At 37.3% G+C, this 16428-nt stretch overlaps 1 protein-coding gene across 1 annotated transcript in view; it reads right to left on the bottom strand.

The window, feature by feature from the left end:
- Nucleotides 1–325: 325 nt before the first annotated feature.
- The window catches only part of LOC146135294 (extracellular sulfatase Sulf-1-like), a 41027-nt gene continuing 24924 nt past the window's right edge, over nt 326–16428 (bottom strand). The window contains exons 13-22 of the mRNA XM_083396385.1: nt 13093–13145; nt 10812–11023; nt 9749–9842; nt 7637–7718; nt 7167–7307; nt 6261–6469; nt 5152–5294; nt 1843–2104; nt 1507–1552; nt 326–1011 (exon numbers count right to left, since the gene is read on the bottom strand). Of these exons, the coding sequence (XP_083252511.1) occupies nt 741–1011; nt 1507–1552; nt 1843–2104; nt 5152–5294; nt 6261–6469; nt 7167–7307; nt 7637–7718; nt 9749–9842; nt 10812–11023; nt 13093–13145 (1513 nt within the window). The 3' untranslated portion in view covers nt 326–740. The remainder of the gene's footprint in view (nt 1012–1506; nt 1553–1842; nt 2105–5151; nt 5295–6260; nt 6470–7166; nt 7308–7636; nt 7719–9748; nt 9843–10811; nt 11024–13092; nt 13146–16428) is intronic.

Raw genomic sequence — 16428 nt, 5'->3', positions numbered from 1 at the left:
ACTTTGGCGACCCAGTTATGTTCACTAAACTTTTTTTGCAAGCGAACAAACCATTTTCTGTGGATAAATAAATCCAACTGTATAAACTTCATCAGTCTGCGACCAACCCCTGGCGAACAGCCCATGGGTTTACAAACACTGGTTTAAAACGATAGAATAATTATTTCGATTTTGTGATTAAATTTAGAAAAGATTTTCTACAATTGGTTATTCATATGAGGCGCGTTATTTAAATCTCGTTGGAAAAAGGAAATTTTTTCAACGTACAATATTTCTGTCGTAGTTAAATATATTACGAATTGAAAGCGATTTAAGAATTTTTAAGAAACAGAATATGGTCAGCCCTGGTCTTTCGCCGATCTAAAGATGACCTTTAACCTTAAATGGAAGAGGTGAAGTCAAACAAAACAACATAAAACATAATTTCCCAAAGAAAAAAAACAATAAAAATGTCTATCTTCACATAATGTACTAAAAATTACTGCAGCCAAAATTCAAACTTATGACTCGCTGAAAGGGAAACGAAAAGTTTCACTTGATCTTTTTAACTCAATCAAAAAGAAAAACAAATATAGTTCACAACAAGGGCAAGCCAAGCGTATCAGAAACATCCACTGGCGATTTAAGAGGGCAGTGAAGAAGAAATAGCGACACACAGAAATTCTGCCCTGGCGCTACAAATTCCAGCAAACACCCCCTGGGGAAACACGGGTCGGTTCCAGGGGTTCCGGGGTCGCTCATTAGGGTGTTACCCCCCGATTTTTGGGACACTGTTTTATCCACCTCGTACAGAAAACGTCATTGGCGTCATTTCTGACCCCTTGGCCTCTAGATTGAGGCCGGTTTTGCCCTTGACCACGGGTTTGACCTTGACTTCTAGATTGACCTTGACCTCGACTTTGACCTTGACCCCGAGTTTTACCTTGACCTCGAGTTTGACCTTGACCCCGTGTTTGACCTTGACGCCTTCGCCCGATGTCCAGCTTTTTCGGGTTGTTCTTTTTTCTGTTTCTGCGCAAAACAGAGAAAAGTATGACGTAAACTTATGGCTTGGTGACGTCATTGTTTAGCTTTTCTATAACGTCATATGATTGCAACGCAAGCGTTTTATCAAAGTTAGGATTGTAAGGGACTAAAATTCCTACTCTGGTATTTACTTTGTTCTCGGGTAAAACAAACTGACTTGGTGCAATGGTTTAAAACACACGATTCTTGTTGCACATAATTTAAGACGACTGAGGAATCAAACAGTTATGCCTCTTCAAAAAAAATCACAAAAAGTTTTTTGTTTTTTCTTGGTGTCTTTTTTGGCTTCTATATTTTTGTGTGCTTAGAAACTAATGCACATCGAAATTGTGACGTTATGTTATTTCTCCAATTCAAACTTAACATTCGCATATAACAGTAAAAATTTATATTTTTTTAGTTTACATAAACAAGTTTATGCAAATAATAATCAAAGCTACAATACACTAGGAACCCGCACAAAATAAATAAAGCACATACCTTCCAAAAATACGATATTTTCGTCTGTTTTGATTGTAGTTTGTCCCTAAAGTTGAACAAACGTTAAGTTAAATTTACAAACTGTTACTACCAGGCATTGTAATAATATTCAAAAACGGCTCCTATAAAATGTGAAAAGAATATAAAATGTGAAAGAATTTCGGACTTCTAAAAAACAATAATTGCCTTAATGCCAAATTCGTTCGAAATTAATTTTTCATACAGCGCTAACATTCCTAATAGTTTTTAATCTCTCGTTAAGCAAGCCGCCGTAGCGCACTGAATTCGCAATAAACTGCATTTATACCAGAATAACAAACAGCACTAAAACCCCACCTGGTGGATAATTTGTGGGGATCCCTGGCCTGTCGGTAGGTGACGCTTGAGCGACCACCGTGGTTGTTAGCTCCGGTTCGACCTCTAGTGGTGGCGTAGGCGAATTCGTGGGCACGCTAGTGGGCGTAGTTGATTCGATTTGGCGGGGTTGTTGGGTCCGACCTTCGCACTGCTCGAGTCCCTTGCATAAACGCAGACGAGCGAGCTCAGCGTAAAGACTGATGTGCTTTGCCTTACTCAGCTCATAGTAGGTGTTGGACAGCTGCGAAGGAAATCGATGCAATAAAAGCATGAAATAGCAATTAGTTACAATTAGTTACGCAGTAGTATCCACGACAGAATAAGAATTTAATCGTCTGAATAAGGAATAAGCCTGTCGGAATAAGTTCTAAATCAGGGGTCGGCAACCTTTCGTACGCAGTGTGCCAGTTTTTGAATAATGTCAAAATGTTAACAACTCGCATTCCAAACATTTTTCTATGTTTGGTTTCGCACTGGCAATCAGGGCTGCGGAGTCGGTTAAAAACAACCCGAGTCCGACTCAGCCTCTGTATTTCACCAATTTACGAAAATAAGGTGGATATTCCGCAATCCACTCATAGGGTCATGGAAAATATGCCACGAGCATATGCTATTCCACCTTAACAATTTACAGTTTGCTGCCTAAATCAGTTTCAAAATTTGGTAGTAGGCTACGCATGCCGCACATGTCGGACTTGGGTAGTTTTACCTGGTCTTACTCGACTCCCGAGTCCGACTCAGCAGTCCTGCTGTGATCTGACATCTAATTTACGGATCTTTTTTGAAATATACTTCAATGCTTTTTGAGTCGATACCTAGAAGTGTTAACTATCATTTTCGCTTTTTGTTGGTTTCTCAGATGCACAAAAACAAACGTGCTTACTTTTATTGTAGAACAGTGGTTCTCAACCTTTTTTGCTTACAAACCGGTAAAATTTTAAAACGATTTTTGCGGACCGATGGACCTTCAAAAATTAAAATCAACCCAAAATGTAATTATGACAAAATTATGCAACTTAAAAGCAAATAACGAAAACTTCAATGTAATGCGAAATTTGCTACTGTCTTAAAGATATCACACGTGTTATACGAGGTTCTATTGAAGTTTTTCACATACAACTGGTCTTAAAGTTTAAGACCTAAACAAGTTGTAGCTTTTTGCAATTGAGATATAAATTTGTACTATATTTGGCGGACCGGCAGGAAAGTTGACGCGGACCGGCGGTTGAGAACCACTGATGTAAAATGCCCTGCTTTAACGTAGTAAACGTTACGCCAAATTTTGGGCATTGTGACGTAATACGAACAGTTAGTGGTTAACAACAAGTATAACGCCCACAAGAAATAATAGTAAGTACAACACAGTTAAGACACTTATTTGTGACACGAACTGGCGGTGTGTGCAACCATTTAGTTAGCGCTATAGTGTTAGTGATCTAATAGTAATGTTAATGATGTGGTAGTGATGCAATGGTTGCATTTTATTAAAGTGATATAACGTGCGCGTTAAATCAATTGGCGTGCCATGCAAAATCATCTTGCGTGCCACAAGTGGCACGCGTGCCGGGGGTTGCCGACCCCTGTTCTAAATTCATCAGAATAAGGCCTAAATAACGCCTAAAACGGTAGGGAGAGGGGATGGAACAATCGGGGGGCGTCGGCCTGGCATCGGCCGTTTCGGTATCGACATTTGGACGCCCTAAGTTGAATAACGCGTTAGGACACCGGATTTGTTGGCCCTGTAAGGGGTTATTGTAATGGACGAGATTAGCAAAATGGCTTGGGGTGAAATTAATTAGGAGAGTTAGTTATGTACTTAGGGTGAGGTTTGGGGTTAGGTAAAATGTTTTATAGGCCCAATTGTGGTCATTTAGGTCTTTTTCCGACGGGTTTAGGACTTCTTCCGATTTAGACGGTAATACTACTATTAGGTATTAGACCTATTTTGGTCTTGTTATTAACTGTGTTTTGTTCTTATTTTGGAATTATGGCTGGAGTGCGCAATATCAGCAACCGGTTTGTGTGTAGGCAAAACCGGATAAAGAGTTGATGGGGATTATTTGTTGGGGATATTAGGTCAGTTTTGTTTTTTGAGGCATTTTTTGTTTGACATGCAATTATTTGCTGCAGTGTTAAGAAGCATTGTTTCTTCCAACGTTATTTTTCTAATGGAGGTGGATCAATAGGTGAATTTACAACTACCAGGCTTTGGTTTCTCCTGTTTTCAAGACTCTTAAGATTTTTGAATATAATTGACAATAAATAAATAATTATGCATAAATTATATTGCCTTAAAAAGTTAGTTATTAAAATCATTTTGGAAATAAATTTCAACTGTTGGCTCAAAATCGTATATTTAGGCGTTTAACCCTTTACGCATAAAAAAACACATTTACTATTAAGTAAATTGTTTGACTTAAGTTTCTCCGAAACATTTTTCTCCGAAAGGTTAAAACTGAAACGAAATGTTACAACAAGCGTCGTAATGAAAACGATAGTTTGCTAGATTTCAAAAAAAGATGATTTTGACATGTTTTTTAAGATAATTAGTAATGTAAAAGTAGATTTTTAGTGTCACTAAATGTTAAGATGTACTATCCTACTTTGCTTCGCTAAATAGTGTATTGTTTCCTTTTAACTATTATTGGGTAATAGCGTTTGTTTATCGTGTTCGCGACACGCGACTTGCCTCCCGTTGTGTTTCATGCAAGCAGGTGACGTGATTAAACTACGCGCTGCTGAGAGGTTGTGATTTATGTGCGCTTAGAAAACCCTGAAGTGATTAATTTGTACGAAATAATTTCGTACGAAGTATGTTTGGTCATTTGCTAAGACAGTTCACTTTCAAATAGACATTTTTTTATATTTCTATCCAATAAAGTTTGAGCAGAAATTACCATCGTTGCATTGGCATTTCAAAACTAAAAATATAAATCCGATTTATTTCACCTCTGGGCTGCAAAGGACGACCCCGATAGGACCAATTTATCGTAAGAGGTGTGACGCAATCGCCTGCAAAACTTAACCACGTGGTTGCTGCTATCTCACTTGGCATCGCAACTGTTGTGAGAGAAATCGAGAAATCATAAATCACCCTTCATGAACCGTATGAAAGACTAAAAGAAACACTAAATACAAAAACCGGATATCGCAACACCAAAGACTTTGAAAGTTTTTGCGGCATAAATAACTCGTTCGACATCTGCTGACAAACCTACTGCCACCGTCGACATCTATTGCGTCATATTTTTACTCGTAATTTCGACGGCCGAGTCCACTCGCACTCACCTGATGCGGATCAGTGTTCAGGTCAAAGTACTCGACGAACCCGGTGACGAACTCGCAGTAGAGTACGTTGGTGGTCGAGTTTATGATCCGCACGCACCAGTAAGTGTTGTTGTTCGAGTTGGTGCAATAACACTGCTCCTCGCCTGAACAAAGTAACAGAAGAAATAGGACATGAATAAAGGTAAATTGAATGTGTAAAATAAAAGATATCCCCTCGTCCTTACACGTAAATGGCGACAATGAGTTCAATTGCGAGCAAACATCCTTAGACTTCCCTGCCTTGGTTATATATTCCGCCACCAAATGAGGCACCATCAGTCTGTTAATTTAAACGAATTTTCATTCGAATTAAGAAACTGATGATGCCTTATTTTGTGACGAAATATATTTTTCTCGTAAATGACTCGAATTTATTAATGATTTACTTTAACAAAGACAGAAAAGTCTAATAACCCCCCGTTTTATCGGTTAAACACGATATTGTCAGAGGAACACCTAATTCTTTTGGACGAATAGAAAATTATCTACAAAGAGATAACATAATTTAAATACGATATTATCGGAAAAATATGACATTTTTGACAAACACCTTATTATCGAAGTTACAAAATTTTATCGTTTAAATCTAATATTGCCAGTTAAAAATTGATATTTTCGAACACACAACCGATAACATCGTTCGAATACCATATTATCAGAAAACGCGATAATATCGGTCATATTTGTGGACAAACAAGTTATTATCGATATTATACGATATTATTGTTCAAAATCAAAATGGTTGGTCATAAATAATATTATCGAAAAAACAACCGATATTATCGTTGAAATACGATAAAATTAAAAAACGATATTATCGGTCATAACTGATACTTTTGGACAAACACAAATATAATCGGTCAAACACGATATTATCGTTCAAGTACATTATTGTCGGTCATAAATGATATTATCGAACAAACCGATAAAATGGGTCAAATACGATAGAATCGAAAAACACGATATTATCGGTCATAAATAATATTTTTGGACAAACACGATTTTATTGGCGAGACTCGATTTTTCGGCCATATACGACATTATCGGTCAGAAATGATAAATTATCTCACCTTCCCAAACAGGCGGGGTCGCCCATCGGTCCCGGGACAATCGGAAGCACATGACTCCCCTCTCCCCACACCGGTCTGAGGGGAGAGAGCTGTTCCGCGAGGCCTTCCGGGCCTTCTTGGCCATTCTGGCCTCGTTCCTGCCCCCCGTAAGGTTCCGGAACTCTTCGAGGCGCCGGCGCTGGGCCGAACGCAACTTGTCCTGGATTTCTCTGCCAAGGATTTAAGGAATAACTTAAGTACACTTAGGTCATTGTTTTTTAATACCTTCATTTGAATTAAAAGTTGGACTACACTTGTGAAGAAAATAACTAGGCTTTAGACTTGACTTTTGGACTTGAGTGAAACTTAAGACAATGATTACAAAACCAAACTTAAAGTACTTAGCATAAGTAGAAACTCGCCTTAAAAAAAGCGGGAAAAAAATCCTGAACAAAAAAATAAACCAGTGAAGGATTAAAAACGTATTAAATTGTTAAAAATGTCACTTTTCCGACGAGTAAAGCCGCTACACCACAGTGTACTGCACATACAACTATTTTCTACTTAAAGTAACAATTAAATTTGTCGTGTAAAAGTATCATATGATTTTTTCATTTAAAAACAAATATTATAAGAAAGCAACTTTTATTCATTCCGATCTTAACTAAAGCCGTATAAATATAAAAAAACGTATACTTTGTGTTTAGTGAATAATTTTCTTGTCCTTAATTAAGATTGAGGTATTACTGATTAGATATTTTGCAAAAGAAATTCGAGGCCAAAAATAATGTTTAAAATAACAAAACTAATTAGGTACGATCACCTTTATATACAAAATCATAATAAGCAAGATCTAATATCTCCCAGTCGATACTAATAACACCAAAGCATATATAGAAGTAGGTAGCATTTTTTTTTTCAACTTACTTATTGGGGTTCGATTCAGATGATTGGGGTAGTTTGGGGGCTGCCGGGGTCGAAGTGGGGCACTTGCACACTTTTACCCTGGGTTTGTTGTTGAACTGGGCTCGACTAGCTTTCGTACAACGCTGCACCGTGCGCATATACCTGATCAATGACAAGTCGATAGAGAATGTGTCACAAGAATGCTTTTACGACGCTACATCACAGTGTACTGTGCAATGTACATGTACATTGTACACACAACTATTTTGCATTTAAAGTAAAAATTAAATTTGTTGTGTAAAAGTACCATATGATTTTTAGATTTAAAATACGGCTGTTATTAAAGAAATACTGAGATCATGAAAACCTCTGTTTGACAAAAGTGATTTAGGCCTAACAAAGAGAAGCTTTCACCAAATTCTGAATTTTTTCTACTGAAAACAGCTTTCATATATACGATTTCATTGACCACTTTGAAACAGTTGACTCACTTGATCTTGTGGTACATTTGCTGGATTGATTTTTCCAATGAAGAATGGACTCTCTGCTTCCACCGTCGATCGCTGGAGGGAGCTAGAGCACAATGTTGATGATAAATTAGCGAAGAAATGAAATATATTGATGATACCGGATACGCAAAATACATTTCCCTTAATGATTAGAACCTATAAATGACTGATTTTGACTCAGACAAGAAAGTCTAATCTAAAGTATATTGCTGCCGTTTGTCATTGTCGTCATTATCGTTAAGGGCGAGGAAATAAGTTAATATTTTATTACATATTCAGTTTGCGAATAAATTAAACATTGAAAAAACAGTATAAGCACCATTGTCACGACAAAATTAATTTATGTTGTTGGGTACACTATACACGGATCTGTAATGTAGCCTAATAATGAATTGCAAAGTCAAAAAGGTCGAGTAGATCATCCTGATTAAGACGTTTTGATACAAACTTGTATCATCCTCAGTTAATGTGACTGAGAAGAAATTCAACCATCACTTAGAAAAGGTGAGACTTTTGGCTTTGCAATTCATTATTAATTTATGTTGTGGAGTTATTCGAAACGTTCAAAATGATACCTACTTCTGTATGGGCTTTGATATTCTTATTACGTCTAATTTATGTTGTATTTTTCATAATGTTTGTAACGCCGTTTACCATAACGTTGGCAGTGGCATTTGTAAAAGTGAAGCAAAGTTTAGAACTTGTTCTTCACCGAGTCGTTTGCTGAAATCAACTTTTTTGCAAAAATCAACGTTTTTTATTTTTTAATAACAGTATGAGATTGGCTTTCTTATTTCTAAAGTTCTGGTAAACGGCACAAAATCAGTTATGAACTACACCAAAAAATATTTTACCGAAATGACAATCGTGTTTGAACATTTTGAACGACTTACATGAGTTTCATGGTGCGAGTTCAAAATGGAACTTAAAAAAATTATATGTTTATTAGTAATGGTAAAACTACCTAACTATTTCCGAGAAATCAGCTCTCTTTGTATAAGTGTTTCTAATTCAGAAAATGATGAAAAGGGTAGAATGAGAAAATCCCGAAAGTTAGAAAAATCTTTTTATTTTCCATATATGACAAAAAAAGCAAAACTAAATGTAGAAGCATCTGCAAAACGTATGCTATACAACGCACAACATAAAACGTGTTTACAACCAAGTGAACGATCAATTTTCAACGAGCAAAAAACGTGTCCTTAATATTTGAAAGATGTTAAATCTCTCTCTAAACGTAACCTGTTGATTTTTTAAATTTATTCATCATCTCGCAACCATATCAGGCATTAAGCCTTAAACGACATCTATATGTATCGGTTTCCTTAAGAAAAAGGATGAAAGAGTCTAGACGGGGTGATGGGTGAATGGGGCGTTTTGGGTAATTAGTCCGCGGTCTTGTTGCGTGCGCAGATGGGGCTCAAGGGTGTAACCCCCTAAACCCCAAACCGCAAAAGTGTGTTCACAATATGCAGGCGTAACGCTTGATTTACTGCAAGGTTCTTAAATCTCGGAAGGAAATGCTTATAAGGCAAATTTGCGTTTACCCACTGAAGCAGTGGTTCTCACAAAAAATATAAGTCGCTGTTTGATTTGGTTGGCTGTCCGAAAAAAGTAATTATATATGGTAAGATTTATTGAGGTCAGTTCAGAGCAAAATTTGCTTAAATTTTGAAAACATTGCGGGTGAAATATAAACGATAAAGCTCGTTTTTATTGGTCATTAAAAATTTAGTTTATTTATAAAGCTTAAAGTAAGCCGGCATTACGTAAATAAGAAATAAAGTTTGTTTTCAAATAAATGGCAAACTAAATGTGTAAAAAAATAAAATGTGTCTCTTCGCCCTTACAAAATGACGACAATAGCAAACAACTCAAGTTTAAGCGCAAATGTTCTTTGAGATTTTCTGTCTTAATCAAAGTCAATCAGTTTCGCCAAAAAGGCATTTTTAATCTATACCCCCAACTTTAAGGTCTGCTGTGGTCATTGCGATACAAAGGTATTCGACAGGACAAAATTTTGGTGAAATCTTTCCTTCTGTAAACGGCTAAAAACACCGTTGCTTCTGTAACCGGCTAAAAACAAGTACTCACGCCTGTTGCAGAGGATGGCATTGGTGAGGGGGTTGATTTCACAACCGGGAAGCAATGGCAGAAGTGATAGTGTGATGTTGCTAGGCTGGACACTCTGGAAATAAAATACAGCGTTAATCATCCATATACCGGTGACTTTGTTAAGGCTATGCCCGAAATCTTCCTGTCTAATCAGGATGACATGCATAGTGCAAACAAGGGGAAGCTGAAGACACATATAGCCTGCGGTGAGGTTCGAACTCACAACCTCCGTCATACCGGGACCGTCGCTCTACCAACTAAGCTACAAAGGGTGAGAGTGGAGCTAGTCGAGAAACAACCATGACGCCAAAGCTTGCATCCTGTTAGTAAAACTAGCTTGCGGCGAGGTTCGAACTCACGACCTCCGGCCATAACGCGACAGTCATTCTACCAACTGAGCTAAGCGTATTAAGAGGCGAGTAAGTCGAGAACCAACCATGACGCCCGCCAATGCTTGCATTCTGTTCGTAAAATTAGCCTATGGTGAGGTTCGAACTCACGATCCCGACCATGTCCGGACCGTCAAACCTCACTAATCCAAACATGAATCTCCCCGAGTTTGGGCAATATAGGAAAGTTGTTTCGTTTTCGGAAACAAGATTACAAGTGGAGTTTCGCATTTCTCTTTGGACGCCACTCCATAGCGTTTATTGAAAGATGCCGCAATTTTAAGGAAAGCATTAACAAACAAAGTTATAACAAGAAGTTTATCAGTTAAATCATGAAGTTTAAAGATTTAAGAAAAACAATTAATAGACTTATTTGAGAAAACGTAACAAAAATAACCTCAAATAGCTGTCAAAAACACTTAGTTCCAAACACTTAAAATATTCGCAAATTTTCCTCCGAGTTCGTTTTGGAAAAGCTCTGCTGGTAATTATATTATATCAGGTTAACTTTATAAATGGGAAAAACGTAGCACATTAAATATTATTTAGACATTCCTGTCTTAATCAAAGCCAATCATTCACAACTTCTTCATAGAAAATACTTTTCGCCACAAACTAATGCATCATCAGTTTTTGATTAAAACCCAACCTACCATAGCTGGGTCAAGGAGTTGTCGTTTTGCCCTTCCGTAGTAAGATCGCTCGGAATACCGGCTACCGCGTCTGTGCGAAGCCCGTCGCGACTTCGGAGGGAATCGCGCTCCTCTGCGGGATTTCGACCTCACCTTTTCCGCAGAAACTTGCCCGATCCTCTGATAGATGCGCGTCAAGCGAGACTTGCACTTCTTCGACAGACGAAGGATTGCTGACCAGAAAAAAGCGGATTTAATTTGAAGTGGTCGTTTTTAACATAGAGCGAAATATGTTCAGTGAGACAAAAGCGATGATCGTTTTTTTATTTAACATTTAACATTTATTTAACAAATAAAAAAGGCAAAACGTTAAGCTATTTTTCACAAGTAAAATATACCATCAACTTGCGGTATATTGTTAAATACCGTACAAAAGGTTTAATAAATAATAGTGCTTTTTCACGGGGCTGATAAGAACAAATAAAATTATTTTAGTTGGAACAAGCTAACCTGAACTTTTGGATAAATAACGTCCATGTTAAAACGATTCGCGTTAGACTGACATTAAAGTTTTCCTTTTATAATAAAAAAATAACAAAAAATGAAAAAATCTCATGTCCTTATTTTATAAAGTAAATTTATATAAAAAAACTCGCAGATTAGGAAATCTACGCCTAAGCTTAAGTTACTTAAAGTTTAAAAAAAAAAAACAGCTTGTTATGATAATTATATTTGTCGTCCTGCAGTTCGACTGAGTTTATCAAACTTTGTAAATGTTTTTTTTTTCAGCATTAATGCAAAAACCAATAAACATGATCAAAAACCAGATCCTATTCGTCGGGTAAAGAGAATGCAATACGCCTTATAACCCACAAACGTCCAGTATTACATAGATCAGCAAACAACAGCCACACGCCTTAATTTGGTTTATTGATACTTTCCGCTAAAGAACAAAGTGTGACGCTATGTGCCTGAAATAGAGCAGAGCTAGGATTTCAAGATCACGGCCTGAAATGAAAACCGCCCATCCCAAAGCAGCACATTCGTGCGAGCGAGAAACTCAATCTGGGCAAAAGGTGGGCTTTACACTCCTTACACGCCATTAAGTATTAAAGGCTTTCCGCAAAAACTTCACGCGACTTTTGTGATGTAGTTAAATACTGAAACTAAAACTGGGGCGTACACCTTCGATTTATTTTGGGCTGAATGACGTAACATACGCGTTTAAAGCATGACACACAATATTTATAAAATACTTGCGGTTATTTTACTAAAATCCAAATCTATTTAACTTGCAATGTCAAATCAATTATTTCCAAGGCTGCAGAAATACTACATTTGTATTTTTAAGAAAAATGCCGTACAAGCCAACATAATACAAAATATTATATCCGGCCGTTTATCAAAAAAATTGGTGGACTCTTGGCTCGGTCAAATAATATGGCATCTTTCGTATTGATTTGCAATTTATGATTATTCAAGTCAAAATATATAGTCCGTGTGTAATCAAAATCCACATTGCAGTTCATTCCCACGCAAAAGGCACGAAATCTAGGGTTATACATTACTGTCTCTCAATTATATTTCGTGGCGACCCAAATAATAAGTGGAAGTAAAACAGCGAAGTCCTTGTCACCCAATTGTCTTCACCGAAATTTTTGTAAGCACACAACATAAGACATTAGCAGTATTAATAAAAAACATCTCTATGGTAATTCTGATTCCTAACCAACGTTTCGGCAACCTATAAATCGCCTTCGTCAGGGTGAATGACACCGACCGCTAAAGCAAAATGTTGGATAACAACAAAGCTGTTTTTGAGCGTTGGTGCGAGTTTTTAATCGCGCAAATTGTTATTGTCGATTTATACGATAGATACGTCAGTATCCTGATGAAGACGTTCTGTATAGCACGTCGAAACGTCGATCTATTATATATACTGCTGGAAGAGCAACACTCCGTTATATATTATGCCTGGCAGCAATAGCTTATTTCAAAGCTGATTTTGTTTATTATTACGTTGCCTGGAAGCAACAGTATGAGACATTAGCATTAATAATTTCGAATTTATTTAATATGAGCAATATCTTCGTGATGTTAGACAAAATCCTAAATCCTAATAAACCTAACCAAGTGGACTACTGCAGTCGGCGACCCAACTAAGTCAAACGGCGACGCAATTTAGAGTCAGGACCCATGGGTTGAAAAACGCTGTTCTACGGGTTGTCATCGGCAATATTTCGATCCCTGTGATTTGGTCGAGTAAACGCGGAAGCGGAAACGACGTCATCGGAGCACTTACCTCTCGGCATTGTGGGGTCGTTTACAGGGCAGAAACATTTCTTGGGATTGCGTCTGCAAATACAAGTTTAGCAAAATGTTAGATCATACATTGAAAAGCATTGGTCAAAATGCGGATTTTTTTCGTACTGCGGTTCGGTGTTTTGAAACGAAGTTGACAAACGATCTTAAGAAAAAATAGGTTTATAATCTAGAATCAGGAGTCATCAAACTCCGGTCCCGAGTTAATTCTATCGGCCAGCTGCCAATTTTCGTAATAAAGATAAACTAAAATGTAGCCGTTTGCAATTCAAAACTAAATTTTAAAGCAGAATTAAACTGAACGACAATTTTGTAACGCTCGGCTATGCAACTTTTTTGAACAGTTTATCCTTCATATCACGGTTAATTATTTAAAAAAGCTAAACAATTTTTTTTAATTCGGCCAGCGATCGTCAATCCTTACAGTTATCCATACCCTAAAAAATAGTTTGGAGGCCTAAAAGGGGATTATAAAGGTTTAGCTTCGGCTTCGTAAAAGCTATTTGCAGCAACATGATAAAATATTCCCTAAAAAAACTTTGGGTTTTGCTGTGTTCCTGTCTCTGTGTTACATACATCAGCACAAAAGCGTGATGCATACTATGGAATGTTGCGCTATGTGGCTCGAAACCTCGGCAAACAATTTCTATTAAATTGGATTATTAATATCGTTATTTAGGGCACTATGCGAATCTCTGTTATGTGCCTAATTGTGTTACTTGGAATTTACCGCCAATTTAACCAAACAAATCTATTTTCGTGCTTTGCGCATTTAAATAGGGTTTGAGTCGCTTGAAAGAACAGTTAACTATAAAACAGTGTCCGAGTAAGAACAGCAGACATGTGCACCCACAGATTGTACTTTTGCAACCCCGTTATTTATGGCTTAATGTCGCAAAAACATTTGCTCCTTTGGAGCAACTCTTCGATCACTTTTTTCCTTGTTTATTGCCTAATCATGACACTGTTTATGCATTTGTCAGGCAAACACAGCATTTAAATTTAGTAACGAGACCAAAAAACCCGAAGATTCGGGCCCGAAATGCTTGTCAACAGACGGCTTGCAAGATTCTGACAGTTTAATAAATCGTTTTTTGTTAAGGCCGCTGCTGAATAGCATTCGTCCCGTGACCTTGTACTTAGACTAAAGAGTAAAGAATGGCGTATATTCGATCAACGCAAAGAGTCGACACATTTCATGCCTTGGTGGCCCTGCCTCGATCTGCACTTTGAGTGACGTCACTTAACGCAAGGCCACCAAGGCTGCTTCGAGGTTAGAGTGACGTTTGTGAATCGGTTTGAAAGTAAACAAGGCGGGCTCACAAGGATTTGGAAAATATGCCAGAGTGATAAACAACAAATACAATGCGGTGAATGTGAACTTTGCTGTTGTAATGAACAGTGTTTTGTTGGAATCTACTGTGGTTTTAAATATATTTAAGGCTTTTTAGGAGCTTCATAAACCCTTATATCCCAGAAAATCTAAACTGTTATTTATTAACCTTTTTTTGCGGCCACTCAAATACTGAGCGTAAGAATAACAAAATTTTGACGGCTCAAATTCTCTTCACTGAACTTTTTGTAAGCGAGTAAAACAAAAAACTTTGAAATATAATTAAAATGATCGATGTCTTCATGTTGCTTATACAAATTTCTTAAATTTGGGAGAAACTTGCTTAGAACCAATCCCAATTAGTCTAACAATATATAAAATGACTGCAGTGGGCGACCCAACCAAATCAAAAGCCGACACAATGTTGGTCGCCAGCCATAGGTTGAGAAACACTGATCTAGAAGTTCAAGAAAACCTCGTGGATTAAAGCGATAAACAACTTGGCAGTAAATCATCCTCGACTTGCGAGGCTCAAGAATTGCAATATTTGCAAATCGTTCTTCACAGCGAAATTTGACAGGCGCGTGATAGTTTGCGAGTTGAATGCCTCAAGCTAGTAACCAAGGTCAAATATTTGACCTTCAACGGCTAGGGGTCACAAGACGCGACCTTGATCAGTGATAAAACTTGAAATAAGGTAAATCGATTGCTATACACATTCGCGCATTTCGTCTTTAATTATGCGAGACTTACAAAGAAAAAAAGTGGCGAGAATTTCTCTTCAGTTGAAAATATCAGCACTAAATCCTAGCTTTGAAATTACTACTATGTTGAAAATGAATAATGATTTGTTGAAAACGTTCACAAAATATTTCGTACTTCTGTGTAGGCTTTGATATTCATTCTACGTCTAGCTACGACCTCTAGCCATTATCTTAAGATTGATAAGAAACGTTCAAAAAGCTGCCAACTTCTGTGTGGGCTTAGATATTCATTGTACATATAACCGCAACCTTGATCCATTATGTGTAACACAGTCATTCTCAACCTTTTTTGGCCCACGTTTTATCTTTTTGAAAAGAATATCATATGGATGCTTTAGCGTTGCTAACACCTCATACACGCTACTAGCTAAAACTGTGTTGAACTGTGTTGCATATGGGTCACTAAACTCAAAGGCATATCCAATTTTAGTCCTTAATAAAGTAAATCAAAATATGAATATTGGCACAGTAGCCAACTATTTTAACTAACACAATTTAAATTTTATTGACAACATGGCAACAAACTGACTTTAAAACTAATTCACACTAACCTAGGGAACCGTACAATTAGTCTTCTTATATAGAAATGATCAGATCTTCACCAAATCGAATAAAAATCACAAAGGGAATATGATTGTTATGCCACGCATGCATTATATACAAGCGTGAATTAAATTTCTTACTAGAAGTTCTTACAATATAGGATATACTTTTCAAGAACGTTTTATGAAGGATTTATAGAACTATGTGGACCACAGTAAATTCCACGTGGACCACCAGTAGTGCACCTGGACCGTGTTGACAATAACTGGTGTAACATAGGCCACTCGGACATGGCGTCTTTATAGCAGAGCAACCGCAACTTAATGAAGCACCGGACGAAGCAATAAAGCGAGCTTATAGCGCTAAGTGTGATTTACTGTACTGACAACAAACTTAATGCCGCTAATGGCCTCGCAATAGGACACGGCTTTCGGCCATTTTATTAACCCAAGCCTTTGAACTCTCCTTATTTCGTGCCATTTTTTGACAGCGAATCACTTTGGCGCAAAGCCATAAATCAATGTCGTTAACCTTTTAGAAATAACCTAGCGATGTGCCAGTAATCACCTGCTGGGCTTGTTTCAAGCGTTGATGCATTTGCTACATTAGACAAAAACCAACACATTCGTGTTAAAAGATTTTTGATCGTAGCAGTCGCTGCAAAATTTCTATTAGT

Source organism: Ascidiella aspersa, chromosome 8 (assembly GCF_963924565.1).
Source record: "Ascidiella aspersa chromosome 8, kaAscAspe10.2, whole genome shotgun sequence".
In the NCBI taxonomy this organism is placed as follows: domain Eukaryota; kingdom Metazoa; phylum Chordata; class Ascidiacea; order Phlebobranchia; family Ascidiidae; genus Ascidiella; species Ascidiella aspersa.
This window is presented reverse-complemented; position numbering and strand designations above follow the sequence as displayed.